This window comes from Bos javanicus, chromosome 7, assembly GCF_032452875.1.
Source record: "Bos javanicus breed banteng chromosome 7, ARS-OSU_banteng_1.0, whole genome shotgun sequence".
Classification (NCBI taxonomy): Eukaryota; Metazoa; Chordata; class Mammalia; order Artiodactyla; family Bovidae; genus Bos; species Bos javanicus.
Genome location: NC_083874.1, coordinates 8,084,603 through 8,106,544, shown reverse-complemented (window position 1 = coordinate 8,106,544; position 21,942 = coordinate 8,084,603). Strand labels below are relative to the sequence as shown.

General features: G+C 55.9%; 2 protein-coding genes across 5 annotated transcripts; one reads left to right on the top strand and one right to left on the bottom strand.

Moving 5' to 3' along the window:
- Positions 1 to 1,679: 1,679 nt before the first annotated feature.
- On the top strand, positions 1,680 to 8,795 carry SYDE1 (synapse defective Rho GTPase homolog 1). 2 transcript variants are annotated; one of them, XM_061421807.1, is made up of 9 exons: positions 1,680 to 1,840; positions 3,396 to 3,731; positions 3,836 to 4,161; positions 4,288 to 4,480; positions 4,646 to 4,860; positions 5,803 to 5,929; positions 6,143 to 6,303; positions 6,876 to 7,101; positions 7,400 to 8,795. In XM_061421807.1, the coding sequence occupies exons 1-9, from the start codon at positions 1,753 to 1,755 to the stop codon at positions 7,801 to 7,803; spliced, it is 2,076 nt and encodes a 691-aa protein (XP_061277791.1). In that variant the 5' UTR covers positions 1,680 to 1,752; the 3' UTR covers positions 7,804 to 8,795. The 2 variants fall into 2 exon arrangements, with proteins under 2 accessions (XP_061277791.1, XP_061277790.1); XM_061421806.1 differs by having other exon boundaries at positions 3,836 to 4,480.
- Positions 8,795 to 20,453, bottom strand: ILVBL (ilvB acetolactate synthase like). 3 transcript variants are annotated; one of them, XM_061421810.1, is made up of 17 exons: positions 20,408 to 20,453; positions 19,662 to 19,806; positions 17,682 to 17,883; positions 17,423 to 17,550; positions 17,183 to 17,321; positions 16,983 to 17,094; positions 13,842 to 13,941; positions 13,584 to 13,681; positions 13,332 to 13,468; positions 12,239 to 12,373; positions 10,473 to 10,587; positions 10,214 to 10,383; positions 10,070 to 10,140; positions 9,915 to 9,986; positions 9,631 to 9,736; positions 9,327 to 9,515; positions 8,795 to 9,092 (listed from the first exon to the last, which is right to left on the bottom strand). In XM_061421810.1, the coding sequence occupies exons 2-16, from the start codon at positions 19,794 to 19,796 to the stop codon at positions 9,337 to 9,339; spliced, it is 1,899 nt and encodes a 632-aa protein (XP_061277794.1). In that variant the 5' UTR covers positions 19,797 to 19,806; positions 20,408 to 20,453; the 3' UTR covers positions 8,795 to 9,092; positions 9,327 to 9,336. The 3 variants fall into 3 exon arrangements, with proteins under 3 accessions (XP_061277794.1, XP_061277792.1, XP_061277793.1); XM_061421808.1 differs by lacking the exon at positions 20,408 to 20,453 and adding an exon at positions 20,296 to 20,394; XM_061421809.1 differs by lacking the exon at positions 20,408 to 20,453 and adding an exon at positions 20,072 to 20,371.
- Positions 20,454 to 21,942: the final 1,489 nt, after the last annotated feature.

The following is a 21,942-nucleotide window of genomic DNA, read 5'->3' as shown; positions in this document are numbered from 1 at the left end:
AACTGCATGTGCAAAGGGCTTGGGGCAGGAACAGTTTGATGTGAAAAAGAGCCGGACCGAAGGTCATGGTGGGTGATGAAGACAACCAAGGCTATGAGGCCAGAAGTCTTGCTGGACTGAATTTTATTTGTGGAAATCTGGATTTTATTTTAGGTGGAGTGAGCAGTTATGGGAAGACTGTTCAGCAGGGGCATGCCATGATCTGATTTTGGGTTTTTAAGTCCACTCTAGGCACTGCATGGAGAATGGAATATAGGAGTAAGATGGTTAAATTTTCCAAAACAGCCACAAAAACACCTCCCATCCCACATTCTCTTGCACAAAGAATGTTACAAGGTCACCATGACACACCACCCATTGAGAGAGGTGGAGTCTGTGTCCCTTCCTCTTGAATCTGGTGCCAAAAGTAAAACAGTGTGACACTCCAAACTGGATCAGAAAAGGAAATTTAGCTTTTGCTTTGTTTTTTGAAGCCCTGGGTGGCTCTGTAAGAAATCCAACTACCCTGACTGCTGATCTGCTAGGAGGAATCCAGTTCGCACCAAGAGGATGGTTGTTCAGTCACTAGGTCGTGTCCGACTCTTTCTCACCCATGAACTGCAGCACACCAGGTTCCCCTGTCCTTCACTATCTCCAGGAGCTTGCTCAAATTCATGTCCATAGAGTCAGTGATGTTATCTAACCATCTCATCCTCTGCCACCCTCTTCTCCTTTTGCTTCAGTCTATCTCAGCATCGGGGTCTTTTCCAATGAGTCAGCTCTTTACATCATGTGGCCAAAGTATTGGGGCTTCAATGACAGTCCTTCCAATGAATAGTCAGGCTTGATTTCCTTTAGGATTGACTGGTTTGGTCTCCTTGCTGTCCAAAGGACTCTCAAGAGTCTTCTCTAGCACAATTTGAAAGCCTCATTTCTTCTGCATTCAGCCTTCTTTACAGTCCAACTCTCACATCCATATATGACTACTAGAAAAACCACACGTTTGACTGTACAGACCTTTGTTGGCAAGAGGCTTGTGGAGGTGCCACAGCTCCTGCACAAGTCCCAGCACACACCTGGCATCAACTGAAAGTTCTGTAAGTGAACACGCCTCCAGATGATCCTGGCCCTTCGTTTGTTGAGTCACCCCAAACCTTGAAATCTTTCCAACAAAAGAGTAGAGACAACCAATGTCAGCTCTGTCCTGCCCCAGTCCTTAGCCCACAGCATCTGTGAGCATCATAGCACGGCTGATTTACAACCACTAAGCTTTGGGGTGGTTTGTTAAAGAGCAGTAGTAACTGGACTTGGGGAGAGAGAGGAGTGGAGAACTGGATGGAGGAGGAAGGCAAGAGAGTGGCATCCGGGGAAGCTAAGGGAAGAGGGGATGTTGTCAAAATAAACGATGCCAGGGCTTGCACCAGGCTGGAGCAGTGGATGGGAGGAAAGAGAAGAGATCTGTGGATTTGTGCAGGACGCCTTTTGGAAGTAAACTCAAGAGAACCTGCTGTATGCGGTCACTAATGGAGGGTGGGTAAGAGGAAAGACAACAGCCAGTGACAGGTCCCCCGCCCGGCTCTGGCGATTGACTACAACTCCCAGCATCGCTCGCTCAGGCCGCGGGAAGGGCAAAAAAAAAAAAGTTTGGGCCAAGCATTCCCGGAATGCGCTTCCTGCTGGCGCGGGGCGGGGGGCGGGCGGGGAGACCGGGCGGGGCGGGGGGCGGCGCGGCCGGAGCCCGGGGCGCGCACTCAGCCCGGCCCGGGCCCCAGCATGGCCGAGCCGCTGCTCAGGAAGACCTTCTCCCGCCTTCGGGGCCGGGAGAAACTTCCCCGGAAAAAGTCGGACGCGAAGGAGCGCGGTGAGAGAGAGGGAGGTGGGGAAGAAGGGGCCCCGAACCCCGCCCGGCTTGGAAGAGGGTCCCAGGGCCCCAAAGAGGGACCGCTGAGGGGACAGGAGAAGCCCCGCGGAAACCCCCGGCGGGTCGGGGTTGGGGGCGGGGGCAGGCAAGGGTCGTGAAAGTAACGGGCCGGGGGGGAGAGGGGGCGCGGACCGTTATGTGCGCTTGACCAGGGATGCCAGCGCTGCGGGCTCCTCGGGAGGCCCGGGAGGGGGCCTCACCCCTGACAGGAAATGGGGCCGAGGCTGAGCGCCTGGAGAGTGGTGGGGAGGAGGAGCTGGGAGGCTGAGAAACTTGGGCTTAGTCAGGCCAGGCTGGCGACACCCTGTGCCCTAGAGACCAGGGATGGGAGACGGGGGCGTACACCCTGCAGAGGAGAGAGAGGCTGTGCGTCGATCGTGGGGGCCACCTCCCAGTCCCCTCTTACCTACTAGCCCGTAACTGCAGCTACACCCACCTTAGGCAGCCGCAGGAAACTGCCCCCTATACAGGTGGGGAAACTGAGGCACGGAGCAGTTTGGGTGATTTACCCAGTGCCAGTGAAGCGACTTAACAGCTCTGTGGACTACGCTACTAAATGAGAGCCCAGAGAGACTCGGGGAGTAGAAGTATGAGATGACCAGAGGAGGGAGTCGGCATGGAAGACCTTAAAGACATGGGAGCTGCGTGGGACAGGAAGTCCCGGAAAGGAAGGGGTTAAAGGAGGGAAGGCCAGAGGACTTCATGGATCTGACTTCCCCTCAGCGGTCTTCCCAGAGATTCCCAGGGTTCCCAGGGCAGAGAGAAGGGACAGGGGTGCCCACGCACAAACACACACAGGAAACAGCCCAGGATGTCGAAGGGGAGGATGGAGCAGCGGCGGGGCAGGGGAGTGGGGCGGGGTGGGAGGGGGGTGGTTCCGAAAGCAAAACTGTTGGGGTCTGTCTGGGCTAAAACACACGGTCAGCTCCAGGATTGGGGCAAGATTTGGAAAGAAAGGCAGCAGGGTGGGGAGTGACATGCTACGGGTAAAGAACCTGGCAGCCACACACTCACTGTCATGCCTGCTCTGGTCTTCTAAGCAAGCTAGCCAGCATCCACCATGGGCTGTGTGTGTGCCTGAGATATGAGTGCCTAGGAAGCGCTCTCATGCTGAGATCACAGTGAGGCTCAGATGGCAAGTGGTTTCCCCGAAGCCACCCACTGAGAAGGCACAAGCACGGGGCTCCACGCCAGCATTAAAGAGAGGCATGGGGACGTAGAGTGGGGAATACAAGGCCCAGGCCCGGAGAAACCTCTCTGGACCTCTGAGGCTGGAGGGCAGACGGACCGAGTCCTGTTTGGGACACTAGGGCAGGGAGCTGTGGGCAGGGAGCTGGTAGCAGGTGAGATTGCCAGCCTGCAGCCACCCATTCCAAATGAATGTGGGGAGTGTACAGGCTGAGTGCACCCCATGTCCCATAGGGGAAGAGCCCTGGGCTGGGGCTGCTCTGGGGGCAGTGGGAGGCTGCATCTCACTCCCCTTGCTCTCTGCCAGGCCGACCAGCCCAGCGCCCAGAGCCCAGTCCCCCAGAGCCCCAGGCCCCAGAAGGACCCCAGGCTGGAGCGGAGGGGCCCCCCAGCCCTGAGGCATCTCGGAGCCCGGCTCACGGTGCCTACCTGCAGAGCCTGGAGCCCAGCAGCCGCCGCTGGGTGCTGGGCGGGGCCAAGCCACCAGAGGAGGCCACTCTGGGGCCGGGGGCACCTGGCAGTGGGGAGCCTGCTGGTGAGATCTGGTACAACCCCATCCCAGAGGAGGACCCCAGACTCCCAGCACCGGAGCTCCCAGGCCCACAGCCAGGCTCAGCTGAGGCAGACAGCCCGGCCTCTCCAGGTGAGCACAAGCCTCCCACCCTGGGGCCTGCAAGGTGACTACAAGCATAATCACCCCCATCCCAAGCCCAGAATTCTGGGCCCTGAGGTCTGCTGTCTTCACAGGCACAGCCCCTGCCAGCCCCCCGACCAAAGCCTCCCGCACCAAGTCCCCCGGCCCAGCCAGGCGCCTCTCAATGAAGATGAAGAAGCTGCCTGAGCTGCGGCGCCGACTGAGTCTGCGGAGCACCCGGACGAGCCGAGAGCGCGAGCGGGCCGCCCCCGAGGGCTCGGTCATTAGTCGTTACCACCTGGACAGCAGCGTGGGGACCCCAGGGCGGACAGCAGTAGCTGAGGGCACACGCGGCCCGAGGGCGGGTTACCTCAGTGATGGCGACTCTCCTGAGCGCCCCGCGGGGCCTCCGTCACCCACTGCCTTCCGCCCCTATGAGGTGGGCCCCTCCGCCCGGCCGCCCCCGGCTGCGCTCTGGGGCCGCCTCAGCCTGCACCTGTACGGGCTGGGGGGGCTGCGGCCGGCGCCTGGGGCCACTCCGCGAGACCTCTGCTGCCTGCTGCAGGTGGATGGGGTGGCCCGGGCCCGAACCGGGCCGCTGCGTGGGGGGCCAGACTTCCTGCGGCTGGACCACACCTTTCACCTGGAACTCGAGGCAGCCCGGCTGCTGCGGGCCCTGGTGCTGGCCTGGGACCCCGGTGTCCGGCGGCACCGGCCCTGCGCCCAAGGCACTGTGCTGCTGCCCACGGTTTTCCGAGGTAGGGTGCATGGTCTCGGAGGGGGCGGGGAGGGCACAGGACTCGGCTCCCAGCTCCCTCCTTCCTCTAGAGTGCCCAGGGTGGGGACGTAGCTTGGCCTAGGGGACAGGGCACAGGAAGTGATGGGGGAAGACCCCACTCAGGAAGTCCCCCTTGTGTCTTTAGGGTGCCAGGCCCAGCAGCTGGCTGTGCGCCTCGAGCCCCAAGGGCTGCTGTATGCCAAGCTGACCCTGTCGGAGCAACAAGAATCACCCAGCACAGCTGAGCCCCGAGTCTTTGGGCTGCCCTTGCCCCTGCTGGTGGAGCGTGAGCAGTCCCCTGGCCAGGTGCCTCTCATTATTCAGAAGTGTGTCGCGCAGATCGAGCGCCGAGGGCTGCGGGTAAGTCCCTCACCCCACCCTAGCTAGCCCCCAGACCTCAGAACCACTCCCCAGAATACCCAGGGTATGGAGGCCAGGCTTCCCCCTACCCCACCTGGGGAACTCTTAGCTCCAATCCCAGCCTAGACAAGGGCAGGAGCTCCCTACACACCCCCAGATCCTAGCATCTAGCCCAGAACTCATGGGTCCTCTGTTCATTGGATAACATAGGATCTCAGCCCTTTTGGAGCTCAGAGTCTGGTGGGGGAAAAGACATGACTGCTACTGCTACTGCTAAATCACTTCAGTCGTGTCCGACTCTGTATGACCCTGTAGACGGGAGCCCAGCAGGCTCCCCCATCCATGGGATTCTCCAGGCAAGAACACTGGAGTGGGTTGCCATTTCCTTCTCCAATGCATGAAAGTGAAAAGTGAAAAGTGAAATTGAAGTCGCTCAGTCGTGTCTGACCCTCAGCGACCCCATGGACTGCAACCTACCAGGCTCCTCCATCCATGGGATTTTCCAGGCAAGAGTACTGGAGTGGGGTGCCATTGCCTTCTCCGAAAGACATGACTAATAAATCACATATAAGAAACAGGCTGGGATAAGAGTGAAGAAGCTGGGACAACTTAAAGCAGGACCTGACCTGCTGGTTAGGACAGGGAAGGCTTTCCAGAGGAGGTGACAAGTAAGCTGAAAAGGAGTCAAGGTTTCCTGAGTCAAAGGAGGTGGGTGCCAGGACAAGTAATTTGGAGGGTTTACAGGGCTGGGTTGTCCAAGCAGCCAGATGGGGTCCCCCATGACAGGTGTCAGAAGAACAGAAAGGCAGCCAGTGAAGTTTCAGCCAGCCCCCAACCTCTCAGCCCATTGCCACCTGGATCCAGGCCTCTGGCCCTCACCCCATAGGGCCCACATCAGTCTGTACTCTGACAAAAAAGACACCTCTCTGCTCCTACCCCCAGGTGGTGGGGCTATACCGTCTGTGCGGCTCGGCAGCTGTGAAGAAAGAGCTTCGCGATGCCTTTGAGCGAGACAGTGCAGCTGTCTGCCTCTCTGAGGACCTGTACCCTGATATCAATGTCATCACCGGTCAGCTTGCCCCTTTGCTCTCCTGCCTGCTCCCCAGTCAACCCTCAACTCAAGGCAGTCCCTGTGGTCCCTCTAGGACTTCACCCCTTCTGTTGGCCTTGTTTTTACCTTCCTGCACCTGTCCTCCTCCTCTTGCCCCCCTCCCAGCCCCTGCTGAAGTTCCAGCCTCAGAACTCAGGGGTGCCCTAACTAGTGTGGGCCCTATATCCACAGGCATCCTCAAGGATTATCTTCGGGAGCTGCCTACCCCACTCATCACCCAGCCCCTCTATCAGGTGGTGCTGGAGGCCATGGCCCGAGGGCCCCCAAGCAGGGCTCCATCCAGCACTGAGGGCACCCGTGAGCTCCTCAGCTGCCTGCCAGATGTGGAGAGGGTGAGTTGGGCCTGGGGGGTGGGGAGAGTGGGCAGGACAGGGAGTGAACTGACATCAGCAGAATGTTTCTCCCATGCCTGGGCTGGTGATGGCCATGAATGTGTGGCACCATCACACTCCTAGTGCTGTTAGTGTCCCCACTTTATAGATAATGGAAGCCAAGGCCCAGGGCAGTTGAGTGAGTTGCCTCAGGTTTCACAGGCAGGATGTATCGAAATTAACAGACTCAACAGAGGTCTGTCAACCTACCGTAAGGGAGGTTCCTGGCTGTGGGATCCTGCCTCTGTACCTCAATATCCTCATCTGTAAAATGGGATTACTACCAGCCCTGCCTAACACACAGAGGAGAAGGTTCAAGCCCAAGTTCTGCCATTTCAAAGTTGTTACCTTTGGCCTCAGTCTTCCCTCCAGCAAAACGGGAGCATAATACTAATAGCTAAGTTCTGGCAGGATCATCTCCCAGCTATGAGACTGAATCTCAGTTTCCCCATTCTGAACCGCCTTAGTCTGCCTTGAGTGCGACAGGGGACCGACTTTGCCCATCTCGTACTCGCCCAACCCTCTTCTCTCAGGCTACATTGACGCTTCTCCTGGACCACCTGCGCCTTGTCTCCTCCTTCCACGCCCACAACCGCATGACTCCGCAGAACCTGGCCGTTTGCTTCGGTCCCGTGCTGCTGCCAGCGCGCCAGGCACCCGCCAGGCCCCGCATCCGCAGCTCTGGCCCGGGTCTCTCGAATGCGGTGGACTTCAAGCGCCATATCGAGGTGCTGCACTACCTGCTGCAAGCCTGGCCAGGTGAGCTGGCCCCCGCCCCCGCGCCGCGGAAACGAGCCTGGTATCCCAGACGATGCTTTCTCTGGCGGCCAGTTAAGAGTCTTGGGCTTCAGGCGAGGCACGCCCCCTCGTCAGAGTGAAAACCAGTACCTAGTTGCCTGAGCAACCAGTACTAGCTCAGCCAGTGAAATCCCGATCCGGTCGAAGGCCTTGCCTTTCGACAGGCCAGTAAGGGGCGTGATTACCTAAACAGCCAATCAGAGGCCTAGGTGTCGCCTCTGGACGTGACGTCACCCAAGCCCTCCCTCTCCCACTGCAGATCCCCGCAGGCCCCCAGAGCCTCCGGAGCTCGCCCCGTACCTGCGGCCCAAACGACAGCCATCGCTGCACTTGCCGCTAGCGAGCCCCGAAGTGGTGACTCGGCCCCGCGGCCGGGGCGGTCCCGAAAGCCCCCCGAGCAACCGCTACGCGGGTGACTGGAGTGTTTGCGGGCGGGACTTCCTGCCCTGTGGGCGGGACTTCCTCTCCGGGCCAGACTACGACCACGTGACGGGCAGCGACAGTGAAGATGAGGACGACGAGGTTGGAGAGCCGACTGGTGCCACCGATTTTGAAGACGACTTCGAGGCGCCCTTCAACCCGCACCTGAACCTCAAAGACTTTGATGCCCTCATCCTGGACCTGGAGAGAGAGCTCTCCAAGCAGATCAACGTGTGTCTCTGAGCCGGGCGGGGCTGGACCCCAATTACTAAGGCCAGGCTCCTGGTTGCTAAGGCGGTGCCCTAACGACCTAGGGAGGACCAGACCTGTAGCTCAGGCCTAACTCCTGGTTACTGGGGAATTGCCTAGCGACCAGCCGATCCTTTGCTGAGAATCATTCCCTATTTCCAGTACTCAGTATTTGGACACTGGTTGCGACGGCCGGGCATGGGGGACTTTAGGGACCAGCTACTGTGGCCATCTTTTCTTGAGTACCAAGGGCTTCTCTCCTGGCTGCCAAAAGGCAGTTCTGCTTGCAGGGCCGCCATCTTTAGCCAGGGAAACACCAGTTACTGTGAGCATCACCCTGAGATGGTGAGACACCCTCCCAGTCAGTCCTTGCTGCTGCCAACCAAATCAGTATTAGCTTTGAGCACTGCACTCTGCTTCTCCCTCAGTGGGCCCAAGGACTATGAAGAAGTGCTGTTTGAGGCAGGGTGTCGGGGGAGCCCCTCTCCTGGGCTCTGGATAGATAGGAGCAGCCTGGGGCTTATAGGAAAACAAGTGGTTTCGCCACCCTCTTTTCCAGGGAAAACCTCATAATTGCCTCAGACCAGCAAAAGTAGATAGCAAGAGTCTGGCCCTTCCCCTCCCCAATTCTTCCTCCCCATTCCTGAAGAAATTAAGCACTTATAAGACCTCCCTTTTGGAGGGGCCCCACCTGAAGTGTCAGGCTGGGGGCACTTTGGTACGGAATATATTTATTGCCTCCCTGCGTGTGTGCCTGTGTGTGAGGAGTAATGTGTATGGACGTGTCTAGAGTGGGTATGTGGGGCTCTTTCAGGGACCACAGAGGGGGTGGGGGGAAGAGTTTGCAGTGCCCAGGCACCCTGAAATCCCCAGTAATGGTGCCTCAGTGAGCCCCCGAGTTCCAGTGGGAGAGTAGGGTCCCCTCCTGTCTCCCCCCTCTTTCCCTCACTTCCATCTTTGTGGACAATAAATCAATATGCACAGGTTCTGGGATGAGTACTTGGGCCCCCACGGAGCAGACATGGTTTATTCAGTGTGTGAGACAGGAAGCTGCAATACTTTGGCCACCTGATGCGAAAGAGCCAATTGATTGGAAAAGGCCCTGATGCTGGGAAAGACCGATGGCAAAAGGAGAAGGAGGCAGCAGAGGATGAGATGGTTAAGATAGCATCACCGACTTAATGGACATGAATTTGAGCACACTCTGGGAGATAGTGGAGGGATGAAGGAGCCTGGCGTGCTGCAGTCCATGGAGTCGCCAAGAGCTGGACACCACTTAGCGACTGAACAACAAGTGAGGAGGGGAGAAAGGACACAGTTGAGCTCACAAATAGGCCCAAGGACTCCCCAGGGCTGTCAGAGCCTCTCTTAGCTCTGACTCCGTCCAGCCCCTCCCTGTCCTCAGGGAAGATTGCAGGGTCACTGGGCCTCATGGCTTAGGCCCAGGGCAGGCAAGGATAAAACTCCAAGCCAGCTAGGCACAGTCCAGAGGTGGGAAGAGAGTCAAGAGCACTGACCCGTGAGGCCCTACATGGCGATGGAGCCGTCCCGGAAGTCCGTCCTCCCGATGAGAATGTTGACCACAACCGGGTGGCCATCCTGGCACCACTGCTGGGCGTCACGCAGCACCTTGACCACCTGATCCTCATTCTCACGTGAGAGCAGCAAGCCCTGGGCCCCCAGTCCCTGGGCTGCCTTGTGATAATCTGAAACGGGAGGGCAAGTCAGAATGGTGGCAGAAACCCAGCCCCCCATGCAGGTAGCCCAGGAGAGGACCCTGAAATGGCGTTCCCCCTCCCCGCCCATCCAGGCCCCTCTCACCAGTGTAAGCCAAGCCACAGGCCACATTGCTGCCCAGAGAGGGCACCTGCTCCCTGGAAATCTGGGTCCAGCCAGCATCATTTCCTATCAAGGCCATCACTGGGATCTGCAGGGAGGGAGAGGAGGCCAGGCCAAGGCCTTCAGTCCCAAGGCTTGGCCAGCGGCAGGTGAGAGGCAGGGACAGGACCTCTGCCAGATAAGGAGCTCCCTCCCCAGTCCACCCCTGAGGATATGTCCCAGAATCCCAGGCTCTGAGCTTCCCTTAGGCCAGCCCGCCCGGTCACCTTGTGTCTGACGAAGGTGTCAAATTCAATGAGGCTATAGCCAAACGCTCCATCCCCAAACAAGCACCAGACCTGAGGTGGGTACCAAGGATGGTTGGGCTGGCTTACGGCCCAGAAAGCAGCAAGCCTCCCGCACCCAGCACACTCTGACTCACCTCAGCATCTGGCCGACACAGTTTGGCCCCAAGTGCAAATCCGGCACCAACCCCCAGAGTCCCAAAGGCCCCTAGGAGAACCAAGAGCAGGTGTAAAGAGGCCCAGAGGAGTGCAAGCTGCCCCAGGTGTAGGTCTGCCCTTACCAGGATCAAGCCAACGCAAGGGCCCACGGGGCTGCACCAGGTAGGCAGCTGTGCCCACGAAGTCCCCGCCATCAACCACCAGGATGGAGTTGTCAGGCAGAGTGTCCTCCACCAGCTGCAGGACCCGCAGTGGGTTAAGATGCTGGGCTACGGGCATCAGTGCCTTCTCCCTGTGACGGAGCAAGGCAGGTCAGCAGAGCCAGCAGCCTAGCCCGCCAGGAACCCATGACCCACCAAGTCCACTCTACCCAGCCCCCACCGAAAGGCCTGCTCCTTCTGTTGGTCGGCTTGCCGAAGCTCCTCTGCCCAGTCTGAGGCCCACATCTGACCCCGGAGGCCCTCCACCAGCTTCACCACGAAGGAGCCCACATCTCCTGGGGAAGGAAGAGGGCACAGCTGTGGGGAGAAGGCCACCTCCTACCCTTTAACCACCAGAGACCCAAAGGCAGCAGGAAGCCAACAGGCATCTGAAGCAAGGAAGCAGGTAGCGGGGAAGGTGGGGGTGGAGATGGCCTAAGGCAAAATGAGTGAAATACCCCAGAGCCTGCCAGAACCAGGGTTAGGGCAACAGGGGTGAGGGAGAGCAAGGCCAAAGTGAGTTGGCGGGGCTTCCCTGGGGCCTCAGTGGTAAAGAATCCGTCTACCAATGCAGGAGACACAGGTTCGATCCCTGGTCCGGGAAGATCTCACATGCCACTGAGCAACCAAGCTCATGCACCACAACTATTGAGCCTGTGCTCTGGAGCCCAGGAGCGGAACCCTAGAGCCTGTACTCCACATCAAGAGGAGCCCCACAGTGAGAAGCCTGCACACTGAAACTAAAGAGTAGCCCCCACTGGCCACAACCAGAGAAAAGCCCATGCAGCAATGAAGACCCGGTGCAGCCAAAAATAAAAAAATTACAAAGTGAGTTAGAAACTCATATCTGCCTCTGTCTCCTGCCTCCCCCTTCACACCCTAGGTCACACAGAGGCAGGTCAATTCTGCCTCTGAAACATGTCACTAAACACACCTCTATCGTCCAAGTACATCTCAACAACCCAGGCACACAGAGTATTGGAGAGCAACCAAATTAGCCAATGACGATGTACCTTTCATCAGCTCCATCTCAGAAATGATCACACAGAGGCTCAGCGAAGCTGAGTTTCTCCTCCCTGCCCATCCCAACTCCAGGCCTCATGGTTGCTGTCCTGGCCTTAACAGCCCCCTTGCCTCTACGTGGTCCTCTCCAACTTGCTGCCCATCAGCTGCTCCAGTGGGTCTTCCCAAACATGAATATGCACATGGTGCCACTTCTTTGCCTGACACAAGTTCCCTCTCACCTACACTGCAGGGTAGAGTCAACGTCCTTGGAACAAGGGGCAAAGCAGGACACGGAAAGGCTGTGGAAGAGGATTGAACAGGGGTAGAAGAGCCATGACAGAAAAACTGAGAGACCCCAGGGCAGGCCCTAAGGGCAGCGGGCAACATGGGAGAGTACAGTCAGGAAACGTGATCACATGCACATTCCCGGGCCTTCCCCCTGGTACACATGCTGTGTGTGCATGTGCGTGTGTGCTCAGTCGGGTCTGAGTCTTTGTGACCTCATGGACTGTAGCCCAAGAGGCTCCTCTGTCCATGGGATCTCCCAGGCACAAATACTGGAGTGGGGTGCCATTTCTTCCTCCAGGGGATCTTCCCAACCCAAGGATCAAACCCGCATCTCTTGCATCTCCTGCATTGTCAAGAGGATTGTTTATCACTAGCGCCATCTGGGAAGCTCTGGTTTACAGTAAACAATTTTAGAGGTAGTAACAACTGACCTACGAAGGGGAATGACCATTTTATGCACAATAAAAATTTCTAAAAAAAACCCTACCCTTAGTTCATCCAGAAGCACCTACCAGTCTAAGGGACAAATATGCATCTCCAGCCAACTGGGTGCCCCCTGTGGCAGGATCCAGGCCTTGGTCACCAGCACCCAGCTCAAGCCAGCTGTCAGCAGAGGCCAGAAGAAAAGCGACACATACAAAAGGAGGGACTCACCCTGCACAGCCTCTTGGGGCTTCCAGAAAATGTCTGAGTTGATCAGCATCTCCTTCCGGTCACGGTTGACAACAATGATTTTGCTGCTGCGGCTGAGGACACGCCCATAGGACAGGCGGAAGTCACACACTGCTCCTGGGGAAAGGGGACGGGGTCTCAGCAGACCCAGGACCAGCTTCCTGGGGGTGCCCGCCACCTTACTCAATCCACTGTGGTAGCCCGAATGCAGAAAGGTCCCCATCCCTCACCTCTCCCTGTGCCAGTGCCACCTGCAGTAAGACTGCAGGTCCCCACTTCTGGAACCTAGACTGGCCCCTGGACCTATGGTGCTCTGGCCTGTAAGAATGTGCGAGAAGTCATGGCGTGTGTTCCTGAAGCCAGACCTCCAGCAGCCTCGCAGCTTCCACCCTTCTCTCTGATATAACCTTGTTCCCCAAGCCCTGCATGTTTCTCATCACCCACCAAGTGAAGAAGGCCAGGCTGCTTGGCTGGATGATGAGAAACATGGAGGAGGAGGTAGGGGGAGAGAGAAAACTCAGTTACCCCAACCGAGGCCATGCTAGCCCAGTCCTGCAGCCAGTCAACCCCCAAGTACACGAGCCAGCCCAACCACTGCCTTCCCACATCCCTGAATGTAGACTCAAGGATGAGCCCTGCCAAAATGAGAAAAAAACTGTCAACTAACTCATGGGTGGGTCTTGAGAAATAATAAGTGCGTTGTAAGCCATGGCGTTTAGGGTGGTTATTATACAACAGTTGCTAACTGATAAAACTATTATTTGCCTAGCAGGATTCAGAGCACTTTATGTAAGAAGATATGTGTACGGGCTGTGTCAATGTTATATAATGCATATATATGCAAGTACTGTATACACAGCCCCACAGGTGCCCACTCTCTGTCCATGCCCTTCTGTGTAAAGCTGGGTCCCAGACACGACTGGCACCTGGTGAGAAATTAGGGGTGAGAGGTAGGAGGGTGGGTGATTATGAGACTAGGTGCCAGCCAGTACCCAACTAGGGGGGCAAGGTCACATGGGCAGGGAGGTACCTAGAGGGAGCGAAAAGGGAGGGAGGGTAGGAGGACCAGGCCCACCTGCCAGGACGACCACGTCTGCCTTCTTCAGGGCAGCCCTGCGGTTCTGCCGGAAATGGAGGGGGTGGTTGCGGCCCAGCAGTCCCCGTGCCATCCCTGCCAGGAAGCAAGGGATGCCCAGGGTCTCCACGGCAACCCTAGGGATCCAGGCAGAACAGAAGTGAGTATGGCCCAGGGCCTGCCCGTCCTCCCAGGGCACCAGGGGACCAGGCATGCGACCCTAACAATAAGGGCAGGCCGGAGGCTTCTCACCGAAGCTTGTCTGAGGATGTCGGAGGCAGCAGGGCCTGGCTCCCAATTAGCATGAGGGGCTTTTTGGCCCGACTCAAGATCTCCACACATCGCTGAACCTGGGGCAAGAGGTGGGGGCTCAAAGAGCTGACCTCGGGTCACCAGGAGGCCCCCAAGTTGACAACCCCGATACCGATTCAGAGAGAAGCCACTCAGCATGTGGAAGAGGTTGGGGGAGGGGTGGAGGGGGTCCCTGGCCAGGGAACAGAGGTAAGTCACCTGCTGGGGGGAGGCCTGGGGAATGTCCAGGGGCAGAGGCCCCTCAGGCTGAGGCTCCCAAGCTCCTGCAAAGAGGTTGGCCAGGGAATTCGCCAAGTACCTGCGAAGAGAAGAGGAAGAGGCCATTACCAGGAGTAATTACCAGGGTTTCAGAAGCTGAAAGAGAAGGGCCCAGAAAGGGACTGGAAAGGGCAGGAACAGAGGTGGATGAGCAGTGGCCTGGGGACACAGACCCCAGCAGCCAAGTGCCCAGTGGCCTGTTTCCCCTTGGAAGCTTCCAGTGACCACCCCAACCTGACACAGACCTTGAGAAATAAGGGCCACAGGCTGGAGCACCAGAATCAGGGGCCAGACCCGCTGGGTCAGACAGATGTGGGCTTGGGTTCTGGCTCTGCTGCTTCCTGTGTGACTCTGGTTGAGAGACTTAACTTTTCTGAGCTTCCTCCTCTGTAAGATGTAAAAGGGACCGTCCCTCCCAAGGTCCAGTGGTATATCCACTCAGGATATAAAGCATGTTGCAAAACACTGTGCTGTTGTCTAGGCACTAAGTCATGTGTGTCCAGTTCCTTTGCAAACCCATGGACTGTATGCCAGGCTCCTCTGTCCATGTTATTCTCCAGACAAGAATACTGGAGTGGGTTGCCATGCCCTTCATCCAGATCTTCCTGACCTGGGGATCTAACCCGACTCTCTTACATCTCCTGCACTGGCAGGCAGGTTCTTTACCACTAGCACCACCTGAGAAGCCCGGTATGTACATATCTATCCCCAACTCCCTAACTATCCCTTCCCCCATCCTTCCCCACTGACAACCATAAGTTTGTTCTCTAAGTCTGTGAGTCCCTTTCCATTTCATAAATAAGTTCATTTGTATCATTTCTTTTTAGATTCCCCATATAAGGGATGTCATATGATATTTCTCCATCTCTATCGCACTTACTTCACTCAGCATAACAATCTCTAGACCCATCCATGTTGCTGCAAATGGCATTATTTCATTCTTTTTTACAGACTCAGCCCTATTCTTATTTAAGGTAATAATGATTAATTCTTTTCTACCTCAGCATATGCTTTGCAGTATCAAAATAATCTTACTTTATTTTTCACAAAATCTTAGTCTAGAGAGAAAAAGCCATGTTTGTCCAGCTTGCAGATGAGGAAGCTGACATCAAGCAAGGTTTAATCACAATATACATAAGTCAAATCATTATGCTGTACACCTTAAACCTATACTGTGCTGTTTATGTCAATTAGATCTCAATAAAACTGGAAGAAAAAAAAAAAGAGGTTTAATCATTTGTTCACAGCTAGCTAGTGGCAGTTCTGGGATTTGAACCCATCTCTCTGGACTTTCATTTCACTCCAGCTATGTTACAGATGGAACATAGCTGTGTGAATTAAGCACTGAAGGTTCCTTCAGGCTGAACCCTAGTGCACCATTAACAAACTGGACAACTGCATGCAAGTCATTCAGCTGCCTTGGGTCTCAGTTACCTAATCTGTGAAATGGGTTGAATAATACCTGAGTCTTAACTCTAAGGGTTATTATAAAAGACATGTGAGTTAACCTGCTACACCGTGAGCTGGCCTTCCAGGTGCTCCTCATATGCCCAGGGAGCAGGGACCTGTCTGTCCTGTTCATGCCCATCCTGGCACCCAGCACATAGTGGCACTCACTAAATATTTGGAGGGGGAGTAGAAGGCAGAGGGGCAAGGACAGGCAAATGGAAGGGACAGAGGGGGAAGAGGAGGAGAATTGATTCTCCTTTCTGTGTCCTGTTTCAGCGAGGTCCACCTCAGTGGTGACCAGAAAGTGATCCCTGTCACATACCTCTGCTCAGTCTATGCCCCTACTAACAACCTTTTTTAGCCTCTCAATGGAAAGACATTCCTTCATGAAACTTGCAGCTCTTCCAGGAAAACCTTAAAGCTCATCCCACGCCAGGCCTGATGCCCTGCTTTCTCCAACACCCAGGCTACTCACCACTCAAAAGTCCCATAGGAGGCCCCAGAGTGAACTGTGCCCATGCTGTGGGCCTATAGGGACCCACCGTCCCCTTACCCTGTCCTGCTGCAGGTCCAGACACTCATATGAGATCCATCCACATCTCTGCATTCCACAGCCACCAGCTAGATTCCAGGCCACCATCATCTCTCATCCCAGGGACTGCCACACCACCTCCCTGGCTTCCCAGCTTCCACCTGACCCCAAAGTCCACTCTCTGGCAAGAGCCACAGGGATCGTTAATAAAAACCCAAACCAGGGCTTCCATGATGGCTCAGTGGTAAAGGATCCACCTGCCAATGCAGAAGACACGGCCTCAATCCCTGGCCTGGGAGGACCCCACATGCTTTAGGACAACTAAGCTCAGGTGCCACAACTACTGAGCCTGTACTCTACAGCCCGGGAGCTGCAACTACTGAGCCCCACATGCTCTAGAGCCGGTGCTCCAAACAAGAGAAGCTGCTGCAATAAGAAGCCCACAAACCGCAACTAGAAGAGAGTAGCCCTGATTCACCACAACTGGAGAAAAGCCTGCATAGCAATGAAGACCCAGCACAGCCAAATTAATAAAAATAAAAACCAAACCAGGGTATCCCATGCCAGTGCTTAAGGTCCTAAAATTAAAGGACTCAAATTAAAAACAAAGCCCCAGGGACTTTCCTGGCAGTCCAGTGGTTAAGACTTTGCAGGGGTACAGGTTCAATCCCTGGTCTGGGGGTTCAGATCCCACATGCCTCAAGACCAAAAAAACACAAAGCAGAAGCAACACTGTAACATGTTCAAGACCTTTTATTTAAAAAACCACAGCCATTTATTTAAAAAAACAAAGCCCAGGTCTGCCCAGGCACTCCTGCTGACTGCTCTCAGCTCAGCCTCTACCCTTCTCCCCTTTGCTCACCTGCTGCTACCACACGGGCCACTTTGCTTCCCAGCCCACAAACTTCATTCCTGCCTCAGGACCTTTGCATATGCTGTCTCCTCTACCTAGGAGAAACTCTAGGTAGAGGAGAAACTCTCCCCGTGGCTGGCTCCTCTCAAACTAATGTGCAAATCAGTGAATGAGTCAAAGAAAGGATGGGTGCTGGCAGGAATCTGTGAGAGAAGCCAGGGAATATGGGAGGGAGTGGGCTACTTACCAGTGGACCGCTCGACTCATGAGGCCCTTGGGCGGCTTAGCTGGCACCATCTCCTTCTGAACCATGAAGTAGGGGTACAGCACGTCCAGAGGCAGTTCCACAAACACCGGGCCTGCATGGAGACAAGGAGAACGCTCAGTCTGCTGTGCCTCCCAGGTCCCAGGGCGGAACCTCTGCCCAGCCCCCACCCCACTACCTACCGGGGGTGCCCGACTGTGCAGCGGCCATTGCGGCCCTCAGGGTGGGGATGATATCCCGCACTCTCCGCACAGAAGCACAAAACTTGCAGAGCGGCCGGAACAGGGCTATCTGATCAATTGCCTGGAGTGCACCCCGATTCTAGTAGAGACAGAAAAAAATCCAGGAAGTCAACACATGAGCACTTCCAGGCTCCCTGGGGTCCCTGCCACCTGCCCCCCACCCTCACCAGGCCAGGGCACCTGCAGCAGGGTGCTGGCAGCCCCACCCAGGAGCAGGACTGGGGACTGAGCTATCTGGGCATTCTTCACCGCAGTCACTGTGTTGGTGAGGCCGGGGCCGGCCGTCACTGCAGCCACGCCCACTGTCCCTGGAACACAAAGCCTGTCTCAGCTGGGTCCACCCTCCCAGCCACGTTCCTCCCCCCGCCAAAATAAAAACCCTGCCCCCTCAAAGACATCCCAGTCTCACCAGCCCCAGCCCTCCCCATTCTGCCCTCACCGGTCAGGCGGGCTACAGCATCAGCGGCAAAGACAGCTGTGACTTCGTGGCGGGTGTCCACCACGCGGATGCCCAACTTCTCACAGGCCACCAGCAGTGGCGAAATGTGCCCGCCGACCAGTGTGAAAAGGAAGCGCACACCGTGGGCCTTCAGCACGGCTGCCACATTTTCCCCGCCATGCCGAGTGCTTGCCGTGTCCACCTGGGCCAGGAGAGGGGAGGAGTGAGATTGTCAAGGACCAAGGTGCGGGCACCAGGGCAGGTGGGCAGAGGAATTACACCCCTCCCCCAGGAAGTAGGGGAGGGGCAAGGTGGGAGGCAGGGGAAGCTTGGTGTTGCTTTGCTGTTGTTTAGTCGCTAGATCGTGTCTGACTCTTTTGCGACCCGCATGGATTGTAGCCCGCCAGGTTCCTCTTTCCATGGAATTTCCCAGGCAGTAAACACCGGAAAGGGTTAACTTCCTTCTCCAGGGGATCTTCCCGACCCAGGGATTGAACCCACGTCTCCCGCATTGGCAGATGGATTCTTTACCACTGAGCCACACCAGGCATCTTATCAGAGCCTCCCGACAATATATCCTTTTACAACTACAAAGACCAAGACTCCTGAGCAAGATTCAAAGTCCCATAGAATCAGTGCTCTCAAGGCACCTGTGGCGCAAGCAGGAAGAGAGGTTAGGGAAGGTGGATCCACGGAACCCAAGGGAGCTTGGCCAGAAGCCACCAGCTGGGACTCCAGAACAGCCCGCCCTCCAGTATCAGGGCCCCACAACAGGAGACTGCTGACTCGTCTCCCAGGCCCCTCCCACCCACTGGAACAGGCCCCGCTCATAGGCTGCCAACTACCAAGTGCCTAGCACGGGAGCAGCCTGTGGCAAAGACGATGCTGGGGCTTCCCAGCCCCAGCTTCCACACAGCCCTGTACACCAGAGACCAGAGGCCTTTGTCACTGTTGTGGTTGTTCAGTCACTCAGTCATGTCCGACTCTTTTGCAACCCGCGGACTGCAGCCTGCCAGGCTCCTCTGTCCACAGGACCCCCCAGGCAAGAATACTGGAGTGGGTGGCCATTTCCTTCTCCAGGGGATCTTCCCAACCTAAGGATCAAATCCACATCTACTGCATTGGCAGGCAGGTTCCTTACCACTGCACCACCTGGGAAGCCCAGCCTTTGTCTTAAATCTTTACAAGTCCACAGGTATAGTGGCGCTGCTCCAGGCTAGGAGGGAGACTTCCCTGGTGGTCAAGACTTCACCTTCCAATGCAGAGGGTGTGGGTTCAATCCCTGGGCAGGGAGCTAAGATCCCACATGCCTGGTAGCCAAAAACCCAAAACATAAAACAGGAGCAACACTGTAACAAATTCAGTAAAGACTTTAAAAAAAAAAAAAAAAGGAAAGGGTCTGGGAAAGGGTGATTTTCTGCGAGGAGCCAAGTAGTTCAGAGCCAGGTCTGTGGGGTCACTTCTTCCCCAAACAGGTCACCTAAGGCAAGTCATCACACACCCTCTCTGAGCCTCAGTTTCCGCTTGTGGAAAATGAAGACAAACTGTTGGGTACTTGGGAAAATCGCTCTAAAGCGTTGAGCAGAACAGACAGCTACCCTCACAAAACTGTTACGGCCAGCCACATCCTCTGGGGCCTGCCCTCAGTACTCTGACTCCACCGTGTTAGGGAGCATCGCTCTGTGAAAAGGACTGGGAACATTTAAGGAAGAGGGTAGATGGGGTGTGGAGTGCCGGGCGGGGTGTGGAGTACCGGGCAGCTGTAGTTTGCCTGTGGCCTCTTCCTAGAGGCAAAGTCCAGGGTCCCAGAAGCAATTCCGCAATAGCAACCGGATCCTAGAATTTCCCGATCAGTCAGTCGCTCTGCATTAATCGGAACCTCACTCTCCTCGCCTGTGAAATGGGTTAGCTAGAAACGGTGCTAACGGAAGTCCACTCCTTTGACTGACCCCGGCCCGCCACCCCTGTATGCCCCCGAACCTTGTGCATCAACTGATAGAAGAGCCCCAGGCGGTGAGCGGCGCCCAGCAAGGCGGCCACTAGCGTCCCAAAGGCCAGGAGCAGGAAAGAGGAGAAGAAGCCCCAAGCTGGGGCGGCAGCCACCGCGGTCTCCATGAGCTGACACCTAAAGAAGAAAGGGCAGTGCTAGGACTTGGACGCGAGAATTAAATTATCCAGAAGGCACACCCCCTCTCCCGGCCCAGATCCCGGCCACGCCCCTTGTCTCGCACACCTAAACGATCACGCCCCTTACACCTCCAGGCTCCTACCCAGGCCACGCCCCTTGCAACGCTAGCCCAACCCCCTCGCCCCTTACATAACCACGACCAACTAAATTAGGCTACCACAAGTCAACGCGGCGACAACGCCTCCAATTATTTCCCATTTACCTGCTTCTCAATGGGTCCGTGGGAAGCCCCGACTCTCTTTGATATCAAGGACCCGAATCTTCGTCCTAGTGGTGAGCCCACCCCACGACTACACCCCCAAGTCAGCGTGCATGACCCTCTCTTGAAGCCGGACCCCTCCCCTCCAGCGAGGGCCTGGACTCCAATCTGACTCCGGACTCCAGGCCGTGAGTCAAGGTCAGATCGTATCAGGATGCTCCTCCTACCCTCGTGGCACTTTAACCTTCATTCATAGGAAATGGCGCTGGCTCCAGAGGAATTCGGCGCCCTGCGTGTCACGTGACCAGGCGCACAACTTGAAAGGGTTGGGCCAATTACCTATGTCCTTGCCCCTTTTGGCCACTTGGATCCAGGGCTCCCCTCCGCGCATGCGCGGAGCCCTAGCCACTCTCCGGGACACAGGCCCCTCCTCTAAGAGCTCTGTCTCTACTGGCTGCCTCTTGCACAGGCTCCGCCCTCCCTCGCTTTTCATTGGCTTGTGCTGCAAGCCTCACACACGCACACCCTTTTTTTTTTTTTTTTTTTTTTAAACAAGAAGCCACGCCCCTCTACGACTTTCAGCAGCCTGGAGTCTAGCGGATCCGCCCTCCTCCGGTCTCCCCGTGGCCCCAAGTTGCTGGCCTGCAGATTCCCTGCATTCCGAGCCCATACTGCTTCCCACATCAGGCATGCTGTACGCCCCTTCACGTTGGCCCAGTACGGACGATCACAGACCCCTCGCCCAGTGTCACCATCCGTGATCTCAGCCCAATCAAACCCTGACCCTCTCTCTGGCTCCAGACTCGGCCTCCCACCCCACCGCAATTCTGAAAAGGCAGAGGCCTGCCCTCTTTCCACTAGGCCTGCTTCCACTGTTTACCTTACCCTCGTAGGCTCTGCCCACTTCCTGCAGTCTTGGGGGTTTTCTGCTTCCATTGAAGGAGAGGGAACACTCTACGAGTGGTCCCCGTTCCAGCCCATGATTGGCCACATTGCAGCCTTCTGGAAAACGATCTCCCCATCAGTAAAGGAGGAATAATTATGGTCCCCAATGTTCTGCTGCTCTCCAAGACAAACCCTGCCGTTTTATACTGGCTCCCATCCCGAGTCAACTTCTGGGATTGCCCTCTGAGAATTCTACCCCATCGTTCATATTCTGTAGAATCATTCTGTTGCAGAAACCAGTACTCAAGAAACCGAGCACTACACTCAGAGAGTTGGAGAACTCAGGTTTATTTCGCCAGCGGGCTCAGTGGAGTTAACACTCCAAACTCTGAGCCCTGAACAAAGGGGTTATGGAGTTTTTATACACAAACAGGCATGATTAAGCACGTTTGCTGGGGTTGGGCGATTGCAAAGAGCAGGACAAGGGTGAGATAAGCTCCAGACCCTAGTATTGTGAGTGCCCACTTTCTGAGACCTACGTGATTCAGACTTTGCAAGGAGCAAGCTGAGTTACAGAGACAGAAGGAGCAGGAGGGTATGTAAATTTTTAACTCAATTCCACCCATTAAAACAAAACTTCCATCAGCCCCACATTCTCCATGTGTTACTGTCCATTTGCTTCTCTTTTTAGAAAAATCCACCTATGCTTGCTGCCTCCGTGAGTTCTTCTATTCCCTTTGTTTTATAAGAACATACATTGAATAATCCCCTGGAGAAGGGAATGACAACCCACTCCAAGTATTCTTGCCTGGTGAATCCCATGAACAGAGAAGCTTTGGTTTTTAGTAATTATTGATAGGTATATTCTTTTTAAATTGTTATTTATTTATTCTTGGCTGCACTGGGTCTTCCTTACTGCACAGGGATTTTCTCTAGCTGTAGGTGAAAGGTTGTTGCTGAAGAATGAAAGACACCGGGATTCTTGGCCT

What these genes read in the sequence shown, in the direction of transcription:
- ILVBL (XM_061421808.1), bottom strand. Translation starts at nt 20,318, where the DNA reads ATGAAGGTTAAAGTGCCACGAGG. An exon ending in TGCTGTAGCCCGCCTGACCG is followed by an intron (nt 17,551 to 17,681) that starts GTGAGGGCAGAA and finishes TTTGTGTTCCAG; the next exon opens with GGACAGTGGGCGTGGCTGCA. An exon ending in ATGAGTCGAGCGGTCCACTG is followed by an intron (nt 13,942 to 16,982) that starts GTAAGTAGCCCA and finishes TTCTCTTCGCAG; the next exon opens with GTACTTGGCGAATTCCCTGG.
- SYDE1 (XM_061421806.1), top strand. Translation starts at nt 1,753, where the DNA reads ATGGCCGAGCCGCTGCTCAGGAAGACCTTCTCCCGCCTTCGGGGCCGG. An exon ending in GTCGGACGCGAAGGAGCGCG is followed by an intron (nt 1,841 to 3,395) that starts GTGAGAGAGAGG and finishes GCTCTCTGCCAG; the next exon opens with GCCGACCAGCCCAGCGCCCA. An exon ending in TCGAGCGCCGAGGGCTGCGG is followed by an intron (nt 4,861 to 5,802) that starts GTAAGTCCCTCA and finishes TCCTACCCCCAG; the next exon opens with GTGGTGGGGCTATACCGTCT.